The 12,613-nt window shown below is 44.0% G+C and overlaps 1 protein-coding gene across 1 annotated transcript in view; it reads left to right on the top strand.

Annotated features, from left to right (window-relative positions):
* Nucleotides 1-12,613, top strand: part of HTT (huntingtin) — a 103,458-nt gene that overhangs the window by 34,081 nt on the left and 56,764 nt on the right. Inside the window, 9 exon segments of the mRNA XM_070948925.1 lie at nt 1,306-1,426; nt 2,664-2,740; nt 3,605-3,756; nt 5,145-5,350; nt 6,004-6,130; nt 6,859-6,989; nt 7,986-8,096; nt 9,979-10,056; nt 11,884-12,107. Coding sequence (XP_070805026.1) covers nt 1,306-1,426; nt 2,664-2,740; nt 3,605-3,756; nt 5,145-5,350; nt 6,004-6,130; nt 6,859-6,989; nt 7,986-8,096; nt 9,979-10,056; nt 11,884-12,107 — 1,227 coding nt within the window.

Raw genomic sequence — 12,613 nt, 5'->3', positions numbered from 1 at the left:
GAGGTCCCTTCCAGCTCTATTCTGATTGAACAGAAGCTCCTCTTGGGGTAGAATAAAGCCTCCAGTAGAAGGGATGTAACCAAGGGTGAAATGCTACCGGTATGGACCGGTTCTCCCGAACCGGTAGTAAAAAAAAATGCTACCAGTTCGGGTGAACCGGTATTTCCAACGATCAGCTGTGCCGCGCGATTTACATTCGCTAAAAAGCAGGATTTCCTGCTTTTTAGCGAATCTAAATCGCGTGGCACAGCTGTTCCCCCCCTCACTGTTCTACTTACCTTAGAAAAAGCTTCTTAATCCTCCTTTTTCAGTGCTGCGCAGTAGCGCAAAGCACGCATTTGGCATGGGTCTAGGACTTTTTGGCTCAACCTCTTGGCGCTGCCTGTTTCTCCACCAGGGTTTCGCCTTCGTGTTATTACACCTCGGCACTTTGGGCCACGGCCCCTCCATCACAGTCCCTTCACCATTGCCCATTCGTCGCAGTACAGTTCGCGTCGGGCTTTTGGGCGCACAGGACAGTTCAAAGCCAGCCAATCAGTGCAGGGCCACAGGGGCTTTGGGATCCCTCGCCCTCTACTGCCCTTCCCCTTGTCTTTTGTGGCTGGTTCCCTTGTCCTCTACAGCCCCCACCCCCACCTCCACCCCGCTGCTCTCAGCAGCCTCGGGAGGCTCCAAACTGACAGACGAGCGGCTCTTGGCCGGAGTTGAGGGTAGAGTTCCAAGCGCTACTAACAAAATACCTTTGCCACCTCCCAACCCCCTCTTCCACAGGGAGAGGACCTGGGAACCTCTACAGCCCCTCTTCTCCCCCATCTTTTGTGGCTGGATCCCTCCCCCATACTGTTCTCGGCCGCCTCGGGAGGCCCCGAACTGACAGAGCCTCCCTCTGAACTGCAGCCCCCGCGCTACTCCCAAAGCCCCCGTGCCCCTGCACCGATTGGCTGGCTTCGAACTGTCCTCTGCGCCCAAAAGCCCAACGCGAACTGTACTGCGACGAATGGGCCGCGGTGAAGGGACTGGGACAGAGGGGCCGTGGCCCAAAGTGCCGAGGCGTAATAACGCACAGGCGAAACCTTGGTGGAGAAACAGGCAGCGCCAAGAGTTCGAGTTGAAAAGTCCCATTCCGTTTGGCACACACTGTGCATGCGTGCGGGAAGCGAACCAGTAGCAAAACGAACCGGTAGCAGACTTCAGAGCATTTCACCCCTGGACGTAACCATCAATTAAATATGCTTTTCCTCCTTAACCAGGAATTATTCAAGTTTGTTAAGAAATGATTAATGAGGTACATTCATGTTGTTCCAGAACCTACAGAGGATACAACCTGATGCCAAGTCCAGCCGATGTGACGGTGGAGAACAATCTTTCCAGAGTGATCTCGGCCGTGTCCCATGCGTTGACGACCTCACCCTCCAGATCCCTGACTGTGAGTTTTGATTGTGGGTCCGTTGATGTCAATGAAGCTTGTCCCTGACCTACATCAGCTCGTTTAATGACCATTCGAAGTAGCGACGTCCCTGAAAAAAAGTGACTTATGGCCATTTTTCAGACTTAGGGCCGTTGCAGCCTCCCCGTGGTCACATGATCAAAATTCAGACGCTCGGACTTCCGTTTTTGGCATCGTGGCGAGACAGTCGGGGAATTAGTGGGCTCTGATGAGCTCCACGAAAACCCGGACTGACGAACCGCTGCCGATGGGTCTGTGGGCCAGAACCGTCCTGTAGGGACGGGGAAGAAGGACTTGTATTTATGACGGTCGCAGTGTCTTGGGGTCATGCGATCCGCTTTTGCAACCTTCTGACAAGCAAAGTCAAGGGGGAAGTTGGATTCACTTAACAAACCCTGTCAGTAACTTAACATTTGCAGTGATTCACTGAACAACAGTGGCAAGGAAGGTTGTAAAATGGGGCAGAATTCTCTTAACAAATGTTTCGCTTAGCAACAAAAAATTTGGGCTCTTTTATACATACATACATACATACATACATACATACTATATGTATGTATGTATATAATGTGTGTTTGTGGGGGGAGAGAGAGAGAGAGAGAGAGAAAGAGAGATGTATACACACAGATATATACATATATACGTATGTGTGTGTGATTGTGTGTGTGTATGTAAAAGGGGAGGAGAATTTACTGCTTTTTATTTTTATTTCATGACCCAGCTAGGGTGGATCCTACATGTTAAAAGTTACATTTATGTGATCAATTTTTCCTCTTTTTTTTTTTGTAGCCCACAACCTACGACCACAATTGAGCCCAAAATTTACGTTGTTAAGCGAGACATTGGTTAAGTGAAGCAAAGTCGCAAAATAGGGGAAGCCGGATTCACTCAACAACTGTTGTCATTACCTTAAACGACTGCAACGACTTACTTAACAAACGTGGGAAGAAAGAGTGTTAAATGGGGCAAAGCTCACTTCACAAGTGTCTCACTGAGCAACAGAAATTTTGGGCTCAAATTATGGTCGTAAGTCGAGGACTACCTATATTTTACCAGTTGGGGTTTTTTTTAAGCGTTGCGCTCCTTTCCCGCATCTTAACCATGCCGTTTATCTGTTGGAGCGTGCTGCAAAACACAACCCCGTGCCTCTTCCACATTTCCCTGTGTTCCTGAGCATAATATTTTTCCTTCTTGTTTTTTTTTTTTCTCCCCCCAGTTTGGCTGCTGCGAAGCATTGTGTCTTTTGTCCTCATCGTTTCCGGTTTGTACCTGGAATGTGGGATGGCACTGTGGGTAAGTTGCAACTCATTCACCTTCGCTTACTGGAAAGGGAATCCGGAGCAAGGGTCTCCAATCATCATCATCATCATCTTATATTTTAAGGAAATACTTGGTCGATACTTAGGATGCTGGCAGCAACCCGTATCAACCATCAGTGCCAGTTAATAATAGTTGTGGTACATTTTTAAATGTTCAGTTGGCTGAGTTTCATGTTTAATGAATAAAGCAAATAAGAAGAAGAAGAAGAAGAGGAAGAAGAGGAAGAGGAAGAAGAGACTGTGGAAAAAGAAATCGTGTGTTGTCCCGATTGTAATTGGAGCCCTTGGAGCAATACCCAAAGGGCTACCCCGCTATTTAGAAATTCTAAATTTGCCGGACTTGAACATTTTGACTCTACAAAAAACCACCTTACTCGGAACAGCTTTCATCCTCCGACGATACCTTAACAGTTCCTAGGTCCTTGGTTAGGACTCGAGCTGCTGAGCTATTAACCAGCCTCAAAGGCTGTGAATCTCACTAAAGATTAAATAATAATAATAATAATAGGTACCATGTCCAAGAATTTTATAAGATACATCAAGAAATTGTAGCTTCCTGCAATAACACCAGCGGAACTGCAAAAAACTGTGCTACTCTGAACATCATACGTCTTAAGAAGGTCCTTGGTTGATCCCTAGGACGCTGGCAGCAACCCCTATCAACCATTAGCACCAGTCAATGGTATTCGTGATGCATTTTTGAATGTTCAGTTGACTGAGTTTCATGTTTAATGGATACAGTAAATAATAATATACCTATATTTTATAATATATAATATAGAAATACCTTTTATTCCTCCCATGGTGCGGAAACTGATGATTTAAAATTGAATTCCAGTTTTTCTCACCCGGGAGGCATGGAAGAGTCTCAGGAGAAGAGCGCAGTTGGGATAGTTGGCTTGCTGCTCTCCCTCCTTTCCTCCGTTTCGTTCCCTCTGGATCTCTCTGCCCACCAAGACGCCTTGATCCTGGCTGGGAATTTGCTGGCAGGTAAGAAAAAATATTTAATCATCATCTTCTTCTTTTTTAAATTCATAAATATTTTGAATACAGTGTATTATCATTTACAAAAAAAAATAAAGAGGAACCAAAAGAAATATTAACACATATACTGGTAACAATATCGTGTGTCCCCAAAAATAAGACCCTGTCTTATATATTTTTTTTAACTCTGAAATAAGCGCTTGGCCTTATTGCCATGCACTCAAAAGCCCGATTGGGCTTATTATCGGGGGAAACAGGGTAGTAATAATATAACAGAATAGTTTTGGCTAAGAAGAAACAGAATAGTTTCTCTTTATTATTAGCTTATTTATAATTCTGTTAATTATATTGGCATATTTATAATTACTAACCATCTTTATATTTAATTCATATATAACAATCTTTCTTCATCTAATTTCTACCTCTTCTCTCTAACCACTCATAAAATCTATTCCATATCAAAGTCATATTCTGTGTTTTCTTTGTCTTTTCTTTTTAAAGTCAATCTGTCCATCTCTGCACACTCGGAATATTAATTTTCCGAATTACATCCTCATCTGATGGGGTGTTCTCATTTTTCCAATATTGTGTATTTTTTTTTTAATAAGTAAAATATTTAATCTTCACTCGTGGGTTTTAAAACACCCAAGGAGCATTATTTGTCTATAAACGGTTGCGGTCCGTGTTACAATCTAGCAAGACAGATACAAATTCACATCGAGAATATGCTTTTTGGGATACAGGCAATCCTCGATTTTCAACAATTCATTTAGTGACGGTTTGAAGTTACAACGACCCTAGAAAAAATGACTTAGGACTGTTTTTTCACACACAGCGACCGTTTCAGCATCCCCTGGATCGAAATTCAGGCATTCGGCAACTGACTCGTATTTATGACAGTTGGAGTTTCTCAAGGATCATGTTTTTTTTTTATTATTTAAATTTGATTTATATGCCGCCCTTCTCTGGATATTTGGGGCGGCTTACAATGCGTTAAGCAATAGCCTTCGTACTTTTGTATATTTATACAGCTTATTGCCCCCACAAACTGGGTCCTCAATTTACCTACCTTAGAAAGGATGGAAGGCTGAGTCAACCTTGAGCCTTGGAGAGATTCGAACCAGCAGTAATTGTAGGCATCTGAATGTTAATAACAGGCTATTAGTCTGCTGCGCCACCAGGCTCTTATCTTTTAAATAATAATATAAACTGAAACACTCTAGGGCTTCCTGCCTAAGCAGGGGGTTGGACTAGAAGACCTCCAAGGTCCCTTCCAACTCTGTGATTCTATTCTAGCCATTTCTATAACAAGAAATCTTATCTAATCATTTGTAAAAAAAAAACCAAAATCAAAGTTAGTTATTTGGATTTTTAAGCGCCTGTCGTGCTTTCAGCCACCGCCTCCAAATCTTTGCAAAACCCCTGGACGCACAGCGAGGACGAAGCCAGCGTTCCTGCCGCTAAGCAAGAGGACTCGTGGGTGGCCCTGTCAGACCGGACGCTTGCCCTGTTGGTCGATCACCTGTTTTCCCATTTGCTGAAGATCATTAATATTTGTTCCCACATATTGGATGATGTCGTTCCTGGCCCAACACTAAAGGTATGTTTGTTGTCTGTCGCTGACATTGCTGGCTTATTTTTAGGTAAGGGGAGCATAAGACTCGGTTACACAGGTGGGTTTCACATACCGTGTTTTTGGGGGTATAAGATGCACCTGAATATAAGACGCAGCTTAGTCTTTGGGGAGGAAAATGTGGGGGGGGGGAATCTGCCTACCAGGTATATTCACCTGGCTAGCGTCCTTAGTCTGGTCAGCTTCAGCATATTAATTTGCTGGTTTTTTATCCCCTGCTTGGGGATAAAAAAACAGCTTCTAAAGCACAATGGATCTTTGGAGAGAGAAGCAATGAGAAAAGCAGGCAAAGCACGGCAGTGGTGAAATCCAATTTTTTTTACTACCCGTTCTGTGGGCGTGGCTTGGTGGGCGTGGTGTGGCTTGGTGGGTGGGGCAGGGGAAGGATACTGCAAAACCTCCATTCCTGGGGGAAGGATATTGCAAAAACTCCATTCCCACCCCACCCCTGGGGCCAGCCAGAGGTGGTTCTCCGAACTATTGCTCAAAATTTCCACTACCGGTTCTCTGAACTGCTCAAAATTTCCGCTACCAGTTCTCCAGAACCTGCTGGATTTCATCCCTGAAGCACAGGGAGATGATGATTTTCTTTTTTTTTAAAAAAAAATCTGTTTTTCCAGGCGACGTTACCATCTCTCACCAACCCACCTTCGCTGAGTCCAATTCGGCGCAAAGCGAAAGAAAAAGAAGCGACGGAGCAAGCCACGGTCGCCATAAGCCCTAAAAAGACGAGTGAAAACAGCCCAGGTTCGGAGAACGATGGGATAAAAACCTAATCAATTTAAACAAAACAAAACAAAACAAAAAGATATTGACTATTAATAGAAGGCTCTTCAGAACCATTCCTTTTCCAGAGCCAAGGAAGGCTGTTTATTCAGTTATGTCTGCATTGAACCCAAAGGATTTAATTGCTTTTAAGGCGGCCGAATTTAAAAAGAAAATGCTTGGCTTTAGAAGAGCAAATAACCATAAAATTAAAAACTACCCTTTGAGAAGAGTCATTTGGCCCTCTTCCTATTTTCTAAAACTGATAACAGGCGCTTGGCCTGAACTCGGCAAAAAACCAGCCGTAGGATGAGTTGGATTCGGACTTGTCATTCACTTAATGAACGGTGGCTCGCTTAATGACTATTTATAAAGGTCGATGGGGAAGCCAAGATTTGCTTAACCGCCGGGTTACTAATTTAACAATTGTGTAGATTCACTTTTAAGAACTGTGGTAAGGGCGGTCATAAAATAGAACAAATGTCTCGCTTTACAAATATCTCGCTCAGCAGCGTAGATTTGGGGGGGCTCCCTTGTGGTCGTAACGGGGTCCTTGGTGCTCTCTGAGCTTGGTTGTTTCCTTGCAGAAATTTCATGACCCATCTAGGTTACATCATCAGTGCTAGAAGGAGGGCTGCCTGGATAGAGACGATCTCGAGAGTTTTAACATTATTAAAGAATTTCTCTTCTCTCTGCTTTGATTCATAAAGCTCCGAGACAAAGTGACACTTCAAGCTCCACTCCCCCGAGTAAATCCTCGTCCACTCTGGGTAACTTCTACCATCTCCCGTCGTATCTCAAACTCTACGACGTTCTGAAGGCCACCTATGCCAACTATAAGGTATTTATTTGTATCAAACTACTTTTCCTGAGCAATCTGCGCCGCACGTGCTACCGAATTCTGGAGACCTTGCAGGCTCGTGGACCCGTAGTTCTGGTTCTTTTGTGTTTTGTAAAATCTGGAGCCCACCCTCTGCCCTGCTTTCTTTTTTTTTTTTTACTTGCAATCTGCAAGGAAATCTGCAATCTGTTTTAAAGTTTAGGGGAGTAATCTGTTCTGTCCCCGTCTCACACACGCACACCAGCAGTCGACCAAGAGTTAAAATAAACCAGCAGACAAGAATTTCCTTTGATAACAGAATTGGCAGCAACCCAGTGGCTGCTTGCCAACAGTCTTTACTTACAAAGGGAGGTTTATCTCCTCCGACCGAAAACATCAAAGTCCACAAAAGCCAAAGAATAGTCAAGTCCAGTCCAAAAAATCAGTCCAAGCAGAGCATATAACAAAGTTCCAGTCTCTGCTTTTTAGCATGCTGTCTAGATTTGCCATAGCTTTCCTCCCCGGGAGCAAACGTCTTTTAATTTCTTGGCTGCATCTGCAGTGATCTTGGAGCCCAGGAAAATAAAATCTGTCCCTACCTCCATTTCTTCCCCATCTATTTGCCAGGAATTGAGATTACCCATGTAGTAGGGCTGTGTTGCTATTATCCTTCTCATCTTCTCATCTTTCTTACTGCCTTCTCCTTTTGGTATCTATGATTTATCACTTGTCGTATTTTAGGATTAATGATTGTAACTATGATATATGAACATTCACTTTGTTGTTTTGTATGTACGCTGAAAGCTTTTGAACAGGAGACGAATTCCTTGTGTGTCGGATCACACTTGGCCAATAAGGAATTCATTCCTTCCTTCCTTTCTTTCTTTCTTTCTTTCTTTCTTTCTTTCTTTCTTTCTTTCTTTCTTTCTTTCTTTCTTTCTTTCTTTCTTTCTTTCTTTCTTTCTTTCTTTCTTTCTTTCTTTCTTTCTTTCTTTCTTTCTTTCTTTGTTTCGTAAGGTTACACTCGATCTCCAAAACGTCAATGAAAAGTTTGGTGGATTCCTGAGATCAGCTTTGGACGTTCTGTCTCAAATCTTAGAACTGGCAACTCTACAAGACATTGGAAAGGTGGGTTCAGGCTGGCTTACAATGTTTTTAAATCTCTCTAAGCCAGATCGATTAGAGCAGGGATCAGCAATCCGTGGCTCTGGAGCCGCATGTGGCTCTTTCATCCCTCTGCTGCGGCTCCCTGTAGCCGGTTGGCTCCACAATTGATAGGGCTTTCAGTTAGGACAGGTAGAGGAAAAAGGATGCCACTCTAGGAAGAGATTCTATAGTGGGGGAACTGGACTTCCGGTCGGCTCCATAATTCAATGGGGGGTTTCCAGTTAGGACCTTTGTGGCTCTTTGAGGGTTTAAGGTTGCCGACTCCTGGATTAGGGGAACATACAAAAGCATAATTAATGTTAATTAATGTAGATGTTATTAGTTTAGAGCTTTGAATTCCGCTCACAGGGTTTTTACAGTGGGGAAAATAGGAAGGAGGAGTGTTAACAACTATTTTCATCAGCTCGCATTATTTATAAAAGCGATAAATTTTAAAAAATGTCTAAAAACAACGGGCGCTTTGGGGCAGCAGCTTCCTTTCTCTGGCTCTGAAAAGGCGGGTAGCCTTAGAAATTGACGTGATAAATAAATAAATTATAAGGTTTTGATGCTTTTGGCCCAAAAAAAAAAAAAAAAAAAGTAATACAATTCTTGGTTGTATAAACAGAGGCATAGAATCAAAATCACGTGAAGCATTAGTACCGCTTTATAGAACCTTAGTAAAGCCGCATCTGGAATCTTTATCTTTTATTAGATTTGTATACCGCCCTTCTCCTTTCGGACCCAGGGCGGCGAACAGCCAAAATAAAAGCATTTGTACACAAAAGTTAAAATAATTTTAAAAATAATTAAATGAAATTTGGCCCATAATTTAAAACATTTCAATTAAAAATCAGTATCAAACTTTAAAACCAACATGGAATCAGGCCAGCCCGGCTAACTGAAAAAAGTAAGTTTTTAGGGCCCGATGAATGCTGCATCCAGTTTTGGTCACCACATTACAAAAAAAGATGTTGAGACGTTGGAAAAAGTGCAGAGAAGAGCAACTAAGTTGATCAAAGGCCTGGAGACTAAAACATACGAAGAATGGCTGCAGGATTTGGGTTTAGCTAGTCTAGAGAAAGGAAAGATTAGGGGTGGCATGATAGCAGTCTTCCAATATTTGAGGGGCTGCCCCAAAGAAGAAGGGATCAACTTAATTTTCTAAAGCACCAAAGGGCAGGACAAGAAACAATGATAATTTTTATTTTTTTTTAATTTGATTTATATGCCGCCCTTCTCCGGAGACTCAGGGCGGCTTACAATGCGTTAAGCAATAGCCTTCATCCTTTTGTATATTTATACAAAGTCAGCTTATTGCCCCCACAAACTGGGTCCTCATTTAACCTACCTTAGAAAGGATGGAAGGCTGAGTCAACCTTGAGCCTGGCGAGATTCGAACCTGCAGAAATTGCAGGCAGCTGGTCTTAATAACAGGGTGCATTAAACCACTGTACTACCAAGGCTCCTTGGTAATAAGCCCAATCGGGCTTTTGAGTGCTTGCACTAAAATAAGCCTCCCCCCATAAATAAGCCCTCCATGAAAATATTTGAACGCAGAGCTGGAAATCAGGTAAGACGGCAAGAGGAGCCCCGTCTTGCTCCCCGCGCCCCGAAATAATAAGACCTCCCCAAAAATAAGGCCAAGTGCTTATTTCGGGGTTCAAAAAAATATAAGACAGGGTCTTATTTTCGGGGAAACACGGTAACAAAATACCCAGTCCTATTGCACCAGTGTGAAAAATATACTCTGTAGCTGCATTCAGTTGGCCAGACTCCACCCCTCAAGGGATTATGGGATAGGTAAATGAAGATGTGTTCATTGCTGTCTGGGCAACACCTAATTCTGTCTTTCTGTTTTTAGTATGTGGAAGAAATTCTGTGTTACCTGAAATCCTGTTTCAACAAAGAACCAGTCATGGCAACTGTGTGCGTTCAGCAGGTAACAATGTTCAAAATGTGCGCGTACGCCTTTCTCAGAGAAGAGTTCTCCCTTGAGCCAGCTGCATTACATCCCGGGCACGATCCGTCTGAATGGATTGCTTTAATCCTTCCCAGTGTAGAATTGAACCCAAATTTGACAGAACTGTCTGATAGAAGCCTCACTTCAAAATGGGGTCTGTTTAGGACAAACAGCATGCAGAGAGAGAGGGGGAGAGAGAAAGAGAAAGGGAGAGGGAGGGAGAAAGGGAGAGAAAGAGAGGGAGAGAAAGGGAGAGGGAGAGAAAGAGGGAGGGAGCGAGGGAGAGGGTAAGGGAGGGGGAGAAGAGAGAGGTAAGAAATCAAATTGTAGCATCAGCAGATAGATAGGTAGGTAGATAGATGATAGGCAGACAGACAGACAGATAGATAGATAAAGTAAGTAGGTAGGTATGTAGGTATGTAGGTACGTACGTAGGTAGGTAGATAGATAGGTAGGTAGATAGATGATAGATAGATAGATAGATAGATAGATAGACAGACAGACAGACAGACAGACAGACAGACAATAGGATAGATAGGATAAATAAAAAAAGATAAAAGATAAGTAGGTAGGTAGAAAGAGAGAGAGAGAGAGAGAAAGAAAGAAAAAAAAGAAAAAGAAAAAAAAGAAAGAAAGAAGAAAGAAAGAAAGAAAGAAAGAAAGAAAGAAAAAAGATACAGAGAGAAGGGGGTAGGGAAAGAGAGAGAGAGATCGTGTGTCTGGGTTGACAATACAATATAGGAGATAATATATTAAATTAAGGTAAAACCATAATAAAATCCCATAATATGGAGCCATAGCCTTGCAATGGGATAGATCTTTTAATTCGATACCCAAGAAAGGTAACCATCTCACCGCTTCTGGTTTGGCTGTGATAAGATCATCCCAGCTGCCATGAAATTTCCTAAGGGGCCATTCTTGAGCTGGATGTGTTATAGTTTGTTCTGGAGCCCCACAGTCACACTATGGACTCAGAAACCATTCAGAAATCAAATCAAGAAGCAGAGAGCAATGGAATGGATGGAACGGAGGGAGGAAGAACAAAAAGAGGGGACAGGGTCTCTCCTTCCGAGACCTCCAGCTGGGGCGGGCTCTGGTCCCGTTCTGTTCTGACCTAGGCTTCCCCAAAAAGCATGAAGGAGACTGCTTGTCCTGACAAAAAACCCTTTTTATTAAATTCTTCTCATTCACATCCAGCACAGTCTTTCAAGGGTTAATTTCCAGTCACAGACCTTATCTGGCTTGGACAGGTGCCAGGCCGATATCTTCAAAACTTGGCAAGGAGTCTCCGAGAGTCACAAACCAATTAAGCGAACTAATTGTCTCCTGCAAACTCCACTCCCCTTTCGCTCCTCCTTCATTCTCTGTGAGAGGGGCCATTCATCGTCCACCTGTGGCTTTACTCCTGAGTCGACCCTTGTTCCTTAGCTGTTCCCTTCTCCTGGCATCTCTGCGCATGCGCACCCTGGGAACAGGCTCCAACTGTTCTTCTACCCCACGGATGTCCGACTCCGAAGGCAGCTGACAACTGTCAGACGGCCCCGGTCCTCTCTCTGCCTCTGATGCAGAGCCCTCCCCAGACTCCAGGACTGGCCCAGGTTCCTCCCCAACCTCCTCACTGTCCGAATCTGCTGGCCGCTGGCAGACCACAACAATAACATCTCTCCTAAGGGCAGAGCTGAGGGTTCACCACCTCCTCCTCCTCCTCCTCCTCCTCCTCCTCCTCCTCCTCCTCCTCCCTCTCTCCTTCTCTTCTTCGTTGGGCATTGATTTTTCACAAAGCTGCTTCTTTCCCGCCTTCTCCAGTTACTCAAGACCTTGTTTGGCACCAACTTGGCCTCGCAGTTTGACAGCTGGTCTTCCAACTCCTGCCGAGCTCAGGCCAAATGCCAGCGCTTGGGCTCCTCCAGCTTACGGCCGGGTCTTTACCACTGCTGCTTCATGGCTCCTTACACCCAGTTCACCCAGGCCTTGGCCGACGCCAGTTTAAGGAATATGATGCAGGCCGAGCAGGAACGGGACACCTCAGGGTGAGAGCCGCTTCTCTCCTTCCAAACCGGGCCCTGGTTTCGCCATCGTGTCTAGATAATTGATTGAAATACAGGTGGTCCTCGACTTATGACAGTTCGCTTAGTGACCGTTTAAAGCCGCAACGGCACTGGAAAAAGCGACTTAGGGCTGTTTTTCCCAGTTACGACCTTTCCAGCATCCCCCGCAATCACATGATTGAAAATTCGGACGCTTGGCAGCCGGTTCCTATTTATGACCGTGCCTGGCCGTCCCAATGTCCCGGGATCCACTTTTGCGACCTTCCGACAAGCTATGTCAGCGGGGGAGGCTGGAATACTCCGAAAAATACGGTATGCAAAAAAGCAGTCAGCAATTTATTCTCTACTATAAAGATTTTATGGCTGTTTTTATGCCAAGAGTTTTAAGATACCTAGAGATGCTTTGGGAAGGCGGCATACAAATCTTAAGATATGCTTTTATCTTAAAAGCATATCTTAAGTCTGTTGCATTTATTAATTTAATCTGT

The sequence above is a fragment of the Pituophis catenifer genome, unplaced genomic scaffold, assembly GCF_029215685.1.
Source record: "Pituophis catenifer annectens isolate HBS135680 unplaced genomic scaffold, rPitCat1.0.hap2 SCAF_8, whole genome shotgun sequence".
NCBI classification, from domain to species: domain Eukaryota; kingdom Metazoa; phylum Chordata; class Lepidosauria; order Squamata; family Colubridae; genus Pituophis; species Pituophis catenifer.
This window is presented reverse-complemented; position numbering and strand designations above follow the sequence as displayed.